At 43.0% G+C, this 16,691-nt stretch overlaps 1 protein-coding gene across 2 annotated transcripts; it reads left to right on the forward strand.

Annotated features, from left to right (window-relative positions):
* Positions 1 to 8,203: 8,203 nt before the first annotated feature.
* LOC106605187 (myelin-associated glycoprotein) lies at positions 8,204 to 16,255 on the forward strand. 2 transcript variants are annotated; one of them, XM_045718391.2, is made up of 9 exons: positions 8,204 to 8,301; positions 9,147 to 9,545; positions 10,349 to 10,660; positions 10,865 to 11,128; positions 11,411 to 11,683; positions 12,138 to 12,237; positions 12,548 to 12,695; positions 12,840 to 13,060; positions 15,765 to 16,255. In XM_045718391.2, the coding sequence occupies exons 1-8, from the start codon at positions 8,247 to 8,249 to the stop codon at positions 13,041 to 13,043; spliced, it is 1,755 nt and encodes a 584-aa protein (XP_045574347.1). In that variant the 5' UTR covers positions 8,204 to 8,246; the 3' UTR covers positions 13,044 to 13,060; positions 15,765 to 16,255. The 2 variants fall into 2 exon arrangements, with proteins under 2 accessions (XP_045574347.1, XP_014056043.1); XM_014200568.3 differs by having other exon boundaries at positions 12,840 to 16,255.
* Positions 16,256 to 16,691: the final 436 nt, after the last annotated feature.

A 16,691-nucleotide genomic window follows, 5' to 3' on the forward strand; every position in this document is an offset into this window, starting at 1 on the left:
ATCCTTAACCATGGAAATCCATTCATTTAAATGAAAATGTATATACAAATACAGTGAGGGAAAAAAGTATTTGATCCCCTGCTGATTTTGTACGTTTGCTCAGTGACAAAGAAATGATCAGTCTATAATTTTAATGGTAGGTTTATTTGAACAGTGAGAGACAGAATAACAACAAAAAAATCCAGAAAAACGCATGACAAAAAGGTTATAAATTGACTTGCATTTTAATGAGGGAAATAAGTATTTGACCCCCTCTCAATCAGAAAGATTTCTGGCTCCCAGGTGTCTTTTATACAGGTAACGAGCTGAGATTAGGAGCACACTCTTAAAGGGAGTGCTCCTAATCTCACCTTGTTACCTGTATAAAAGACACTTGTCTGTGTGGGTGGACCATTTCAGTTTGTCTGTGATGTGTACGCCGAAGAACTTAAAACGTTCCACCTTCTCCACTACTGTCCCTTTGATGTGGATGGGGGTGCTCCCTCTGCTGTTTCCTGAAGTCCACGATTCACTCCTTTGTTTTGTTGAAGTTGAGTGAGAAGTTGTTTTCCTGACACTCAGAGTGCCCTCACCTCCTCCCTGTAGGCTGTCTCGTCGTTGTTGGTAATCAAGCCCACAACTGTTGTGTTCTCTGCAAACTTGATGATTGAGTTTTGATTGAGGCGTGCATGGCCATGCAGTCATGGGTGAACAGGCAGTACAGGAGGGGGCTGAGCACGCACCCTTGTAGGGCCCCCGTGTTGAGGGTCAGCGAAGTGGAGATTTTGTTTCATACCTTCACCACCTAGGGGAAGCTTGTCAGAAAGTCTAGGACCCAATTGCACAGGGCGGGGTTGAGACCCTGGGACTCCAGCTTAATGATGAGCTTGGAGGGTACTATGGTGTTGAATGCTGAGCTGTAGTCAATGAACAGCATTCTTTCATAGGTATTCTTTTTGGCCAGATGGGAATAGGGCAGTGTGCAGTGTGATGGCGATTGCATCATCTGTGGACCTGTTGGGGCGGTATGCAAACTGAAGTGGGTGTAGGGTGGCAGGTAAGGTGAAGGTGATATGATCCTTGACTAGTATCTCAGAGCACTTCATGATGACAGAAGTGAGTGCTACGGGGCGGTATTCATTTAGTTCAGTTATCTTTGCCTTCTTGGGTACAGGAACAATGGTGGCCATCTTAACACATTTGGGGACAGCAGACTGGGATAGGGAGTGATTGAATATGTCCATAAACACACCAGCTAGCTGGTCTGAGCATGCTCTGAGGATGCGGCTAGGGATGCCATCTGGGCCAGCAGCCTTGCGAGGGTTAACACGTTTAAATGTCTTACTCACATAAGCCACAGAGAACGGGGTGGGGGCGCAGTCCTTGTTAGCGGGCCATGACGGTGGCACTTTATTATCCTTAAAGCAGGGAAAGAAGGTGTTTCGTGGAAGCGAGACGTCGGCGTCCATAACGTGGCTGGTTTTCTTTTTGTAGTCTGTGATTTCCTGTAGGCCCTGCCACATACATCTCGTGTCTGAGCCGTTGAATTGCGACTCCACTTTGTCCCTATACCGACATTTTGCGTGTTTGATTGCCTTGCGGAGGGAATAACTACACTGTTTATATTCTGCCATATTCCCAGTCCTCTTTCCATGGTTAAATGCGGTGGTTCGCGCTTTCAGTTTTGCGTGAATGCCGCCATCCATCCACGGTTTCTGGTTAGGGTAGGTTTTAGTAGTCACAGTGGGTACAACATCTCCAATGCACTTCCTTACATATATATATATATATCACCCACTGAGTCAGCGTATAGATCGATGTTATTCTCTAAGGCTGCTCGGAACATTTCTCAGTCCGCGTGATCAAAACAATCTTGAAGCGCGGATTCTGATTGGTCAGGCCAATTTACGAAGTTAAATTCATATGTAGAATATAAGGGATATACAGAATATCCATGAGTCAACTTTGTGATTGGCCCCTTTCCCAAAACTGATTGTATTGTGCTTAGAGTGATACCATGTGCTCCAGTCTACAATCTCACTCTATATGCACAATAAAGATAAACAAATAAAATAGTGATCTTTTCCTTTCTTTTTGTTTTGTCTGCAGTCTGGCTGCTGTTCACCTTACCTTTCCTGTATTAGGAGCTTGAATTGCTTTATTTTTTATATACACTGCGTGCACAATTATTAGGCAAATTTTATTCCTCGGGATTCATTTTATTGTTGAACAAACACAATGCTCTCAGTCAATCCAAAATGTTATTGAACCTCAAACCTGAATGTTTAACAAAGGAAAAGTGAGTGTGTCTTTCTCAGGGAAATATATAAGTGTGCACAATTATTAGGCAACTATTAGCGTGCAGAATTATTAGGCAACTAAATTACAAAAATAATTTCTCTCAACTCACTTGTTTATTCTCAATTCTTAGAGTAAGTGTAACAGATAACTAACACAAAATGACAATTATATAACATTTTTGGCCTATCAAAAATATTCAGTGACCAATATAGACACCCTTATTTTCAATAACTGCCATGAGCCTTCCATCCATGGAGTCTGTCAGTTTCTTGATCTGTTCACGATCAATTTTCGCTGAAGCAGCAACCACAGCCTCCCAAATGCTGTTCAAAAAGGTGAATTGTCTTCCATCACTGTAAATATCACGTATGAGAAGGGCCCACAAGTTCTCAATAGGATTTAAGTCAGGTGAGGAAGGGGGCCAGGTCATTATTCAGGCATCTTTGAGGCCTTTGCTGGCTAGCCAAGCAGTGGAGTACTTGGATGCATGTGATGGATCATTGTCCTGCATAAAGATCATGGCCTTCTAGAATGCTGAGGACTTCTTCCTGTACCACTGTTTGACGAAAGAATCTTCCAGAAACTGGCAGTAGGTTTGGGAGTTGAGTTTCAGCCCATCTTCAACCTGAAACGGTCCAACTACCTCATCCTCAATGATAGCAGCCCATACCAGTACCCCTCCTTCTCCTTGCTGGCACCTGACTCAAAGTGGTGCCCTGTGTCCATTACTGATCCAGCCACGGGCCCATCCATTTAGTCCATCAAGAGTCACTTTCATTTCATCTGTCCATAAAACCTTTGAAAAATCTGTCTTCAGGTATTTCTTTGCCCAATCTTGACGCTTCAACCTGTGAATCTTATTCAGTGGTGGTCTTGTTTCAGTCTTCTTGACCTTGGCCAAGTCTCTGAGCACTTGACACCTTGTACTTCTGAACACTCCAGGTAGATTGCAGTTCTGGAATACGGTGGCACTGGAGGATAATGGGTTCCTGGTAGTTTGACGTTTAATTCTTCTCAAGTCTTTTGCAGTTAATTTGCGCCTTTTCTTCCCCATGCGTTTTTTGCGCCCCAGTTGACTATTCGCAACAAAACGTTTGAATGTCCGGTGGTCACATCTCAATAGTTTAGCTATTTAAAGAGTGTCGCATCCGTCTGAAAGGCATTTTACATGTTTGGCTTTTCAGTGTCAGTTACATTTCTTTTTTGGCCCATTTTACCTGAGGTAATGAGGCTGCCTAATAATTATGCACACCTTGATATAAGGTGTTATTCACTTTCGCCACACCCTCCCTCATTACACAAATACATATCACCTGAAAAAGATTAAATCCAATAAGCATTCAAGTTTATATGGTTTGGAGTTCGAAAATGTGAATAGAAACAATGATTAGATCAGAATACTCACTTGCCTAATAATTGTGCACGCAGTGTATATTTACTTTTTTATTTCCAAGTAACTGCTTATTTTTCTTCTTTAACACGGGTTGAACCCTCTCCCTCTTGATCTTCAGAGTCTTTCTAACATTTAGTCATTTTATTCACCTTGATCTTGACCTCTCAACACATTGTTTTTCATAGTTATTTTTAGAACTACAGCTTTACATGAAAAACATTCCATGCCATGTTGTTTGTCCTGGCTTGTGTACCAACATTGTTCAGTATATTTCTTTAAAACTAGTAATAGGAACTTTGCTGGAAGGTTAAAAATATTTTTCTGTAACCCAGGTCATACTATTTATTTATCTTATTAGTTATGAACATTCTATAGAATTTTACATTCTACATTATCAACCTACATTTATGCCAAAATAAGATTGTTTACCCTGCATGAATGCAACGGCCTACAGCTAATAATGAGTGGGAGTCAATGAGAAGAGATTTAGTGGTGTTAGGAAACAGCATGAGTGTGAGTCACACACACAACTGCTGATGTCTCTTTCCTTTATATGTCACTTAGGCAATGGAATCCTCCGTCTCAGGGGTGATGGGCCTCTTTTAAAATGGCTGATTGTATTAACAGTTATTCTTCTCATACGATTGTAGGATCATCATTTATTGTATTTTCACCTTGGCCCGTGCACTGCGCAGACACACAATGTATCAAAATCAAATCAAATCTTATTGGTCACATACACATGGAAAGCAGATGTTAATGTGAGTGTAGCGAAATGCTTGTGCTTCTAGTTCCGACGGTTCAGGAATATCTAACAAGTAATCTAACAATTCCACAACAACAACCCAACACACAAATCTAGGTAAAGGGATGGAATAAGAACATGTACATATAAATATATGGATGAGCGATGACCAAGCGGCATAGGCAAGATCATAAGCCAATAGCAAGTGGTGTGTCAGCCAAGGAGTGTTTTATAGGCCTTTGTATTACGATAATACCAGTACAAATTCCGATATTATATGAGACGTATAGTGAGGGAAAAAAGCATTTGATCCCCTGCTGATTTTGTATGTTTGTCCACTGACAAAGAAATGATCAGTCTATAATTTTAATGGTAGGTTTATTTGAACAGTGAGAGACAGAATAACAACAAAAAATCCAGAAAAACGCATGTCAAAAATATTATAAATTGCATTTTAATGAGGGAAATAAGTATTTGACCCCCTCTCAATCAGAAAGATTCCTGGCTCCCAGGTGTCTTTTATACAGGTAACGAGCTGAGATTAGGAGCACACTATTAAAGGGAGTGCTCCTAATCTCAGTTTGTTACCTGTTGTAACGGCTGTCGTATAGAGGGGACCAAAGCGCAGCGTGTTGAGTGCTCATTATGATATATATTAACTAAAAAACACTAAAGACAAAATAACAAACGGCAAACGATCAGAATACAGTTCTGTCAGGTACAGAGACTAAACAGAAAATAACTGCCCACAAACACAGGTGGAAAAAAACCCTACTTAAATATGATCTCCAATTAGAGGCAACAAGGACCAGCTGCCTCCAATTGGAGATCAACCCCCCAAAAAAACATAGAAATAGAAACCTAGAATAAACATAGAAATAAAAAAAATGGAAAACCACCCCAAAACACCTCCTGTCACGCCCTGACCTACTCTACCATAGAAAATAACCTCTTACTATGGTCAGGACGTGACAGTACCCCCCCCCCCCCCCCCCAAAGGTGCAGACTCCAAATGCAACTAACAAAACCAACAAAAGAAACCACAAAACAAAAAGGGAGGGTAGGGAGGGTGACCATTGTCTATGGCGGCTCAACCGTAGTCCTCATAACCTTAACTGGTAAGGCGCACCTCAGGTTGAGTGCGGGGAGGAGGCACAGGACGTACTGGGCTGTGGAAGCGCACTGGAGGGAGAGTGCGGGGAGGAGGCACAGGGCGTATTGGGCTGTGGAAGCACACTGGAGGGAGAGTGCGAGGAGCAGGCACAGGACGTACTGGGCTGTGGAGGCGCACCGGAGGCCTGATGCGTGGGACTGGTACAGGTGGCACCAGGCTGATGACACGCACCTCAGGGCGATTGCGGAGAGGAGGCACAGGACGTACTGGGCTGTGGAAGCGTACTGGAGGGAGAGTGCGAGGAGCAGGCACAGGACGTACTGGGCTGTGGAGGCGCACCAGAGGCCTGATGCGTGGGACCGGTACATGTGACACCGGACTGATGAGACGCACCTCAGGGCGAGTGCGGAGAGCAGGCACAGGACGTACCGGGCTGTTGAGACGTACTGGAGACCTGGTGTGTATAGCCGGTATCACTTGTTCCAGAACTTCCACACACTTCTCAGGATGAGTACGGAGAGCTGACTCAGTTGGCACCAAACTGACGACATGTTCCTTTGGGAAAAACATGTGCGTCCTCCACCAACTCAATAACTCTTCCATTTCTCCCTTCTCCAAATGTTCTTTCTTCTCCCGGATTGTCTCTGGTTTACTCCTCGGCTCCGCCGACTGCTGCATGTGCCCCCCCCCCCCCCAAAAAAAAGATTTGGGTTTCTGTAGCCTCTCGTGCCTCCCTGGCAGGCTTCTATATCTGTCTATTACTTGGCCCCAAGTTCAGTTTACCCTCTCTAGCCTCTCCTTCAGGGACCAGGTATCCATCTCCTCCCGTACACGCTGCTTGATACAATTGTGATGGGCAGTTCTGTAACAGCTGACGTATAGAGGGGACCAAAGCGCAGCGTGTTGAGTGCTCATTATGATATTTATTAACTCAAAACACTAAAGACAAAATAACAAACAGCAAACGATCAGAATACAGTTCTGTCAGGTACAGAGACTAAACAGAAAATAACTGCCCACAAACACAGGTGGAAAAAAAAAATACTTAAATATGATCTCCAATTAGAGGCAATGAGGACCAGCTGCCTCCAATTGGAGATCAACCCCCCAAAAAACAACATAGAAATACAAACCTAGAATACACATAGAAATAGAAAACATAGAAAACCACCCAAAAACACCCCCTGTCACGCCCTGACCTACTCTACCATAGAAAATAACCTCTTACTATGGTCAGGACGTGACACCTGTATAAAAGACACCTGTCCACAGAACCAATCAATCAATCAGATTCCAAACTCTGCACCATGGCCAAGACCAAAGAGCTCTCCAAGGATGTCAGGGACAAGATTGTAGACCTACCCAAGGCTGGAATGGGCTACAAGACCATCGCCAAGCAGCTTGGTGAGAAGGTGACAACAGTTGGTGCGATTATTCGCAAATGGAAGAAACACAAAAGAACTGTCAATCTCCCTCGGCCTGGGGCTCCATGCAAGATCTCACCTCGTGGAGTTGCAATGATCATGAGAACGGTGAGGAATCAGCCCAGAACTACACAGGAGGATCTTGTCAATGATCTCAAGGCAGCTGGGACCATAGTCACCAAGAAAACAATTGGTAACACATTACGCCGTGAAGGACTGAAATTCTGCAGCGCCCGCAAGGTCCCCCTGCTCAAGAAAGCACATATACATGCCCATCTGAAGTTTGCCAATGAACATCTGAATGATTCAGAGGACAACTGGGTGAAAGTGTTGTGGTCAGATGAGACCAAAATGGAGCTCTTTGGCATCAACTCAACTCGTTTGGAGGAGGAGGAATGCTGCCTATGACCCCAAGAACGCCATCCCCACCGTCAAACATGGAGGTGGAAACATTATGCTTTGGGGGTGTTTTTCTGCTAAGGGGACAGGACAACTTCACCGCATCAAAGGGACGCTGGATGGGGCGGGGCCATGTACCGTCAAATCTTGGGTGAGAACCTCCTTCCCTCAGCCAGGGCATTGAAAATGGGTCGTGGATGGGTATTCCAGCATGACAATGACCCAAAACACACGGCCAAGGCAACAAAGGAGTGGCTCAAGAAGAAGCACATTAAGGTCCTGGAGTGGCCTAGCCAGTCTCCACACCTTAATCCCATAGAAAATCTGTGGAGGGAGCTGAAGGTTCAAGTTGCCAAACGTCATCCTCGAAACCTTAATGACTTGGAGAAGATCTGCAAAGAGGAGTGGGACAAAATCCCTCCTGAGATGTGTGCAAACCTGGTGGCCAACTACAAGAAATGTCTGACCTCTGTGATTGCCAACAAGGGTTTTGCCACCAAGTACTAAGTCATGTTTTGCAGAGGGGTCAAATACTTATTTCCCTCATTAAAATGCAAATCAATTTATAACATTTTTGACATGCGTTTTTCTGGATTTTTTGTTGTTGTTCTGTCTCTCACTGTTCAAATAAACCTACCATTAAAATTATAGACTGATCATTTCTTTGTCAGTGGGCAACGTACAAAATCAGCAGGGGATCAAATACTTTTTTCCCTCACTGTACTTTATTTGAAATGTGTTAGCTTAACTATATAGTATTTTCAACTATTGGGGATATTGTTAGGAGTTTTAAAATAAGTTCATGTCACCGTGACATTATGAAACCAAAACAACTTCCTCCTCGCCTCTTCTTCCATCACACCACCCTTCCCTCTGTTGTGTCTGTTGAGCATGCTTCTAGTCATGTGTCTGGACAGAATGCTCCTGCTGTGTACTGTGATCTTTGGTGAGTTGCTTATGATGTTATATTTAAATACTAACTGCCATGTTTTAAAATGTGAAGAGCCTTATCACTAGGATAATAGGGGTAGTCACATTTTTTATCTCCTCAACTAACTGTAAGTTGCTTACATTGACGTAACATTACATATGATGCAACATGGAGATTTGACCAGTGATCCAGTTTTATATTGTGGCATTTTAACGTAAAGTAAGGGATATATTGACAAATATATATATTTTTTTAGATATGACGAAAATGAGCTGCAGAGCAGTTTGCCGCATGCATTGAGGCCCAGGACTATTATAAAAAGAGGGAAAATTACTTCTGTACAATTCTATCCATTCACTGATGCAATTGTGTATTCAACAATATAAAGGGTGACAAAATAAGTAATTAAAGCACAGAGACCACGTTCGTACAGTAGGAAGCAAAGCAAAACGAAGCATGCCCCTTCCCCTTTTCTTAATTTAACTCTATTGTGAAATGTCCCACCATGTCACATTGTGCCAGACTACCTGGCAACAAACAGCTGGACAGAGAGTAATTATTTAAATTTTGTACAATTCTATTTCATTTCATTGTTCATTGATAATTGATAATTGATTGTACTGTGAACACAATGTTCTTCCTCCATAGCATGACTTTAAGATTTAATTTTAGCTAGGAGTATTTGTTACTTCTGTTCTGTTATAGTGTGGTGCTACTATTTTTACTTCTACAGTATCTTCTTCACATCTACCAGACAGTGGCATAGTTGCAAAGTCACATTGTTGCCAAGTCATATTGTTGCACTACAGGGCTTTAACTTTTGGTATAGCTCATGTTTCTCTGCTACTTCATCCCAACAGGCTTCTGGAAGGACACCTATGCTGTGTCCCCAGTGCCCTCTGTCCCAAACCATGTCCCTGCCTTGGCAGGTTCCTGCGTGGTCATCCCCTGCTCCTTCACTCCTCCAGCCTCTCACTCCATCTTGGGCAGGCAGGGGAAGGTGGTGGGCGTGAGGCTGCGCTACAGGACTAGTTACATCTTCCTCCTGCGGAGTACAGCTTTCAGTTCGGATGACATATCCACGGTCAGCAAGGCGTTCCAGGGCCGGACATCCCTATGGGGAAACACGGACGATGGAGACTGCTCTGTAATGATTGACAGGGTCCACCTGGCTGACTCCAATGTCTATCAGCTGGCGCTGAAGGGCCATGGACAGAAAGACTGGGGGAAGGCGAGTAGCGTCAATATCGTTGTGTCAGGTGAGAGGGATCTCATTGCACAGAATTACATACATTGAGTATACCAAATATTAGGAACACCATCCTAATATTGAGTTGCATCCCCCTTTTGTCTTCAGAACAGTCTCAATTCGTCTGGGCATGGACTCAACAAGGTGTCAAAAGCGTTCCACAGGGATGCTGGCCCGTGTTGACTCCAATGCTTCCCACAGTTGTGTCAAGTTGGCTGGATGTCGTTTGGGTGGTGGACCATTCTTGATACACACGGAAAACTGTGGGAAACTGTTGAGCTTGAAAAACCCAGCAGCGTTGCAGTTCTTCACACAAACTACGATACCCCGTTCAAAGGCCCTTAACTTTTGTTTTGCCCATTCACCCTCTAAATGGCACACATACACAATCCATGTCTCAAGGCTTAAAAATCCTCCCCTTCATCTACACTGATTGAAGTGGATTTAACAGGTAACATCAATATGGGATCATAGCTTTCACCTGGATTCACCTGGTCAGCGTATGTCACGGAAAGAGCAGATGTTCTTAATATTTTCTACACTCAGTGTATCTATTGTTATTTAACAGAATCTCTGCCTCTCATCTGTTATTATATAGAGATAAAGTAACTGCTATCTTTTTGTTGTTAACATGTTTAATACGTTATAAGAGGGTTATTTTATATGGCTCATGTTAATACACCAATCTACCAATTTTTACACAACCTGAGTTGAATTATCCCTAATGCTAATGGACTAAACATTTACTTTATCCCCATTTAGACTATGTTCATCAAGTCAGTTCTTATCTCTCTTTGTCCCCCTCACTGACAGAGTCCCCAGAGCTCCCAGTGATCAGCGGTGTGTGGGCAGCGACAGAAGGACAGATGGTGTCACTAAACTGCAGCATCAGTTACTCCTGTCCCTCCCAGGCCCCCACCCTCCAGTGGCGGTGGGAGAGAGGAGCTCAGGAGAACAGCAGCGAGTACGGGGAGCCGCATGTACTCCGGCCCCAGGGCCAGGGGCCTACGCTACAGACCTCTCTCACCTTTATCGCATCGTACCGCATCAAACCCAGAATGAGGTGTGAGGCAGTATATCCAGGAGGAAGAAGAGTATACACCGTAAAGGAGCTCCATGTGACATGTAAGTACTTTCAATATAAATGTATGATTGTTTGCAATGCTAAGTTAGGGCCCATATTCATAGTGTTTCAGAGTGCTGATCTAGGATCAGATTTTACTTAATTAAAAGGATTTTATAGGCTGGGGAGCTGATCCTAGATCAGGACTCCAACTCAGAGATGCTTTATGAATACTGGCCTTGATTGCTATTGCATCTCTCCTCTAGTCCCTCCCAAAGATGTCACAGTCCAGGTCCATACCTTGACTGTCCAGGAGGGGTTGAACGTGTTACTGGCCTGCTCCTGTAAAGCTGACCCGCCTGTGACAGAGTACAGGTGGTCATACACCCAACATGGGCTAACTGTAGACCTTCACCAGCGCACATTTACGGTCCGGGTGTATAATGTGACCCGCGACATGAGGGTCCGCTGCACAGCCCAGAACCTAATTGGACGGGCAGGTTCCAAATCGACTTCCTTAAACATTCAATGTAAGAATTCTATACAGTCAATGTTTGATCGATTATTTTGCTTCCAATTCCTTCGTATGGATTTAGCGGGTGCTGTTTGTACAGTTGTACACTTTACATTGTGATACAAGAACAATATTTTGAATTGAGACACTACATTGTTCTTGAAATACGGTGTCACAACCTGTAAGGGCAGACCCCTTATAGAAGATCCCAGGTACTCTAACGTCCCTGATCCTTCCATGATGCTCTCTCTCTTTCTCTTGCTCTCTCTCTCTCGCTCTCCCTTCTTCTATCCCCCAGACAAGCCTGTCATCCTCCATCTCTCCTCCTACTGTGTTGTGGAGAGGTTGGAGGTTCTGTGTCGCTGTTCTGTAGACTCCAACCCCCGGCCTGCCGTAACCTGGAGTGTCAACGGTAGTGTTCCACCATACAGTTACAACACATCAGTAGGCTCAGAGAACGGTACACTAACAGCCACGCTGAAGGGCCACATGGACACTCCACTGAGTGTAGTCTGCTTCGCCATCAATGCACTGGGCAACGACTCCCACACACTGCTTCAAGCAAAGGATGGTAAGCATCGGGGCACCACACCACACAAGAGAAATACATGGGTGCATCTTAAATGTATTTCCTTTACTTCTCACGTCCTCTCTCCTCGCTTCCTTCTCAAAACGCATGTATTTTGAGAAGAAGGCGAGGACATGTGGAAACAGGGAAACACAATTGAGATGCACACACATTATACATGGTGTATTGTAGGAAGCATCTGTACTGTGAGTAAAATATGAGGGTGAAATACTAAGCATGAATCGTTCAAGGTCGCTAAGGCTTATTCTTTCAGATTATCCTTACAAATGTATGAATGGTTCCTGCAATGTCACTGGTTGGTTAACCTGTTCCAATAATATAATATAATAATACAGTATAATATATGATAAGAAGATAATCTGTTTGCTGAAGGTTGAAGAGCAAAAAAAGTGGTATCTTTAGTTTACATAGCTGTGTTTTTGTTGTTGACTGACAGGTTCTCTGCTGTGGAAAGTGATACCTGCAGTATGCATCTCTTTGGCCACCTTCCTCCTCTCTCTACTCCTCCTGTTCTGCTGTCGAAAGAGGCCCGGAAAGTAAGAAACATATTTTCTGAGAGTTGCTTGTCTCTGACTTCTCTAACGTCTGCCACCATTGTTCCTCAGTTACTTCAGATGTCCTACAAACTTGGAATAACCAAATGACATACCAGTACATCAAACATACGTTGTTTCATTTAAGATAACATTGAATAGAATTCTGAAAGAGGAACTATTCATTCACATGTAAAACCGTTCCAAGAGGAGAAATATTACATCTTAAAAGTAGATGTTTCATGATCATGTCCTCTCTAATCCAAACTCTTGTCTTGAACTTCATTCCTTAAATACGTGTGCTGACCTGCAGACCTCCGGTGTATCCTGGGGACATGGGGATCTACCAGGATCGGATGCCCCTCTACATCAACTGCACTGAGGTCACCAACACCTACAACAATGGCAGTTACCAGCTGGTTTACCAGAACTGCACCCCTCTTTTCGTCCGGACCAAACAGGTACACCTACTGTTCTGTACCAAAAATATAATTTTGCTTGTAAATGGTTATGTTACAATACAGTGCAATACAATAGCTTTATTATCCATTGAAACATAAATATACAATTGAATGGCTGATTAACCACATCATGTCGTGTCTCAGACACATCCGATGGGGAGGCGAGGTGGGGAGAGACGAGGTGGAGAGAGGAGAGGGGGAGAGAGAAGAAGAGGTGAGAGCCGAGGATGGGAGAGAAGAGGAGGAGAGAGTCAAGGGGGAACGGTGGACAGAGGAACAAGAGACAGACAAAGCCCTGCCTCCAATGACAATAATACTGAAACAGCTATCTACCTAGAGATCATCTGAGTTCATCTCTCAGTGAGGTATGTCATGGATAGCTCTGGTCCAGATCGTTAGCACTAACGGCTTGGACCAGAGCTATGTCATGGAGTGGAAGAGAGCTCTTGCAGTGTATAACAATACAAGCATGAACGTACTGCTTGACTGATGAAGATAATTGCACAAATGATATCATATCCATTTGATATCATTTTGCATGATTATACATACTGTACCAAGTAGTTATGCAAAAGTATACCAAATGGGTTAAGTGGCACATTAAGATTATCCTTCTCTCCTTTAAAATTATATATACAGTTGAAGTCAGAAGTTTACATACACCTTTGCCAAAAACATTTAAACTCAGTTTTTCAATATTCCTGACTTTTAATACTAGTAAAAATCTTAGGTCAGTTAGGATCACCACTTTATTTTAAGAATGTGAAATGTCAGAATAATAGCAGAGAGAATGATTTATTTCAGCTTTTATTTCTTTCATCACGTGGGTAGCAAGTTTACATACACTCAATTAGTATTTGGTAGCGTTGCCTTTAAATTGTTTAACTTGGGTCAAATGTTTCGGGTAGCCTTCCACAAGCTTCCCACAATAAGTTGGGTGAATTTTGGCCCATTCCTCCTGACAGAGCTGGTGTATCTGAGTCAGGTTTGTATGCCTCCTTGCTCGCACACACCTTTTCAGTTCTGCCCACAAATGTTCTATTGGATTGAGGTTAGGGCTTTGTGATGGCCTCTCCAATACGTTGACTTTGTTGTCCTTAAGCCATTTTGTCAAAACATTGGAAGTATGCTTGGGGTCATTGTCCATTTGGAACACCCATTTGCGACCAAGCTTTAACTTCCTAACTGGTGTCTTGAGATGTTGCTTCAATATATCCACATAATTTCCTTTCCTCATGATGCCATGTATTTTGTGAAGTGCACAAGTCCCTCCTGCAGCAAAGCACCCCCACAACATGATGCTGCCACCCCTGTGCTTCACGGTTGAGATGGTGTTCTTCGGCTTGCAAGCCTCCCCCCTTTTCAACCAAACATAACGATGGTCATTATGGCCAAACAGTTCTATTTTTGTTTCATCAGACCAGAGGACATTTCTCAAAAAATTATGATCTTTGCCCCCACGTGCAGTTGCAAACCGTAGTCTGGCTTTTTTATGGCAATTTTGGAGCAGTGTCTTCTTCCTTGCTGAGCGGCCTTTCAGGTTATGTCGATATAGGACTCGTTTTACTGTGGATATAAATACTTTTGTACCCGTTTCCTCCAGCATCTTCACAAGGTCCTTTGCTGTTGTTCTGGGATTGATTTGCACTTTTCGCACCAAAGTACGTTCATCTCTAGGTGACAGAACGCGTCTCCTTCCTGAGCATGATGGCTGCGTGGTCCCATGATGTTTATACTTGCGTACTATTGTTTGTACAGATGAACGTGGTACTTTCCGGCGTTTGGAAATTGCTCTCAAGGATGAACCAGAGTTGTGGAGGTCTACAATTTGTTTGCTGAGGTCTTGGCTGATTTCTTTAGATTTTCCCATGATGTCAAGCATAGAGGCACTGAGTTTGAAGGTAGGCCTTGAAATACATCCACAGGTTCACCTCCAATTGACTCAAATGATGTCAATTAGCCTATCAGAAGCTTCTAAAGCCATGACATCATTTTCTGGAATTTTACAAGCTGTTTGAAGGCACAGTCAACTTAGTGTTTATAAACTTCTGACCCACTGGAATTGTGACACGGTGAATTATAAGTGAAATAATCTGTCTGTAAACAATTGTTGGAAAAATTACTTGTGTCATGCACAAATTAGATGTCCTAACCAACTTGCCAAAACTATTGTTTGTTAACAAGACATTTGTGGAGTGGTTGAAAAATGAGTTTTAATGACTCCAACCTAAGTGTATATAAACTTCCGACTTCAGCTGTATATATATATACACTACCGGTCAAAAGTTTGGTGTCACTTAGAAATGTCCTTGTTTTTGGAAGAAAAGCAAAGTTTTTGTCCATTGAAATAACATAAAATTGATCAGAAATACAGTGCAGACATTGTTAATGTTGTAAATGGCTATTGTTGCTGGAAATGGCAGATTGTTCATGGAATATCTATATAGGCGTGCAGAGGCCCATTATCAGCAACCATCACTCCTGTGTTCCAATGGCACGTTGTGTTAGCTTATCTAAGTTTGTCATTTTAAAAGGCTAATTGATCATTAGAAAACCCTTTCGCAATTATGTTAGCACGGCTGAAAGCTGTTGTTTTGTTTAAAGAAGCAATAAAACTGGCCTTCTTTAGACTAGTTGAGGTTCTGGAGCATCAGAATTTGTGGGTTACAGGCTCAAAATGGCCAGAAACAAAGACTTTCTTCTGAAACTCGTCAGTCTATTCTTGTTCGAAGAATTGCCAAGAAACTGAAGATCTTGTACAACGCTGTGTACTACTCCCTTCACAGAACAGCACAAACTGGCTCTAACCAGAATAGAAAGAGGAGTGGGTGGCCCCGGTGCACAACTGAGCAAGAGGACAAGTACATTAGAGTGTCTAGTTTGAGAAACAGACGCCTCACAAGTCCTCAACTGGCAGCTTCATTAAATAGTAACTGCAAAACACCAGTCTCAATGTCAACAGTGAAGAGGCGACTCCGGGATGTTCCTCTATTCAGTGTCTGTGTTCTTTTACCCAACTTAATCTTTTCTTTTTATTGACCAGTCTGAGGTATGGCTTTTTCTTTGCAGCTCTGCCTAGAAGGCCGGCATCCCGGAGTCGCCTCTTCAATGTTTTTCATCGGCAGGTACTGGGAAACTGCTCAGAATCGAAGGAATGATGGATGGCGCTAAATATAGGGAAATTCTTGAGGGAAACCTGTTTCAGTCTTCCAGAGATTTGAGACTGGGTCGGAGGTTCACCTTCCAGCAGGACAATGACCCTAAGCATACTGCTAAAGCAACACTCGAGTGGTTTAAGGGGAAACATTTAAATGTATTGGAATGGCCTAGTCAAAGCCCAGACCTCAATCCAATTGAGAATCTGTGATATGACTTAAAGATTGCTGTACACTAGCTGAACTCATCCAACTTGAAGGAGCTGGAGCTGTTTTGCCTTGAAGAATGGGCAAAAATCTCAGTGGCTAGATGTGCCAAGCATATAGAGACATACCCCAAGAGACTTGCAGCTGTAATTACTGCAAACGGTGGCTCTACAAAGTATTGACTTTGGGGGGGGGGGGGGGGGGTGAACAGTTATAAACGCAGAAGTTTTCTGGTTTTTTTTTTGTCTTATTTCTTGTTTGTTTCACAGTAAAAAAAAGGGGATCTTCAAAGTGGTAGGCATGTTGTGTAAATCAAATGATACAACCCCCCAAAAATAAATTTTAATTCCAGGTTGTAAGGCAACAAAATAGGAAAAATGCCAAGGCGGTGAATACTTTCGCAAGTCACTGTACTTTGTGGCTGATGAAGATAATGGTCCACACATGATATTCACCTATTTCATGCAGTACATTTTGCATCATTACATGTATAATGTCTGTATAATGATATTCTAGATGGGATGAACATGATTGTATGATGTGATGATGATAAAGGTGTTAGACACACCTCTCTTATAAAACAATCACTTTTGTATGTGTTTTATATATGTTCCTCTCTTCACCTCCCATCCTG

Source organism: Salmo salar, chromosome 05 (genome assembly GCF_965601325.2).
Source record: "Salmo salar chromosome 05, fSalSal1, whole genome shotgun sequence".
Taxonomy (NCBI): Eukaryota; Metazoa; Chordata; class Actinopteri; order Salmoniformes; family Salmonidae; genus Salmo; species Salmo salar.

Coding starts and splice junctions, on each gene's coding strand:
- LOC106605187 (XM_014200568.3), top strand. CDS start 8,247: ATGCTTCTAGTCATGTGTCTGGACAGAATGCTCCTGCTGTGTACTGTG. Junction 8,302..9,146: donor GCTGTGTACTGTGATCTTTG/GTGAGTTGCTTA, acceptor TCATCCCAACAG/GCTTCTGGAAGGACACCTAT. Junction 12,238..12,547: donor TGTCGAAAGAGGCCCGGAAA/GTAAGAAACATA, acceptor GCTGACCTGCAG/ACCTCCGGTGTATCCTGGGG.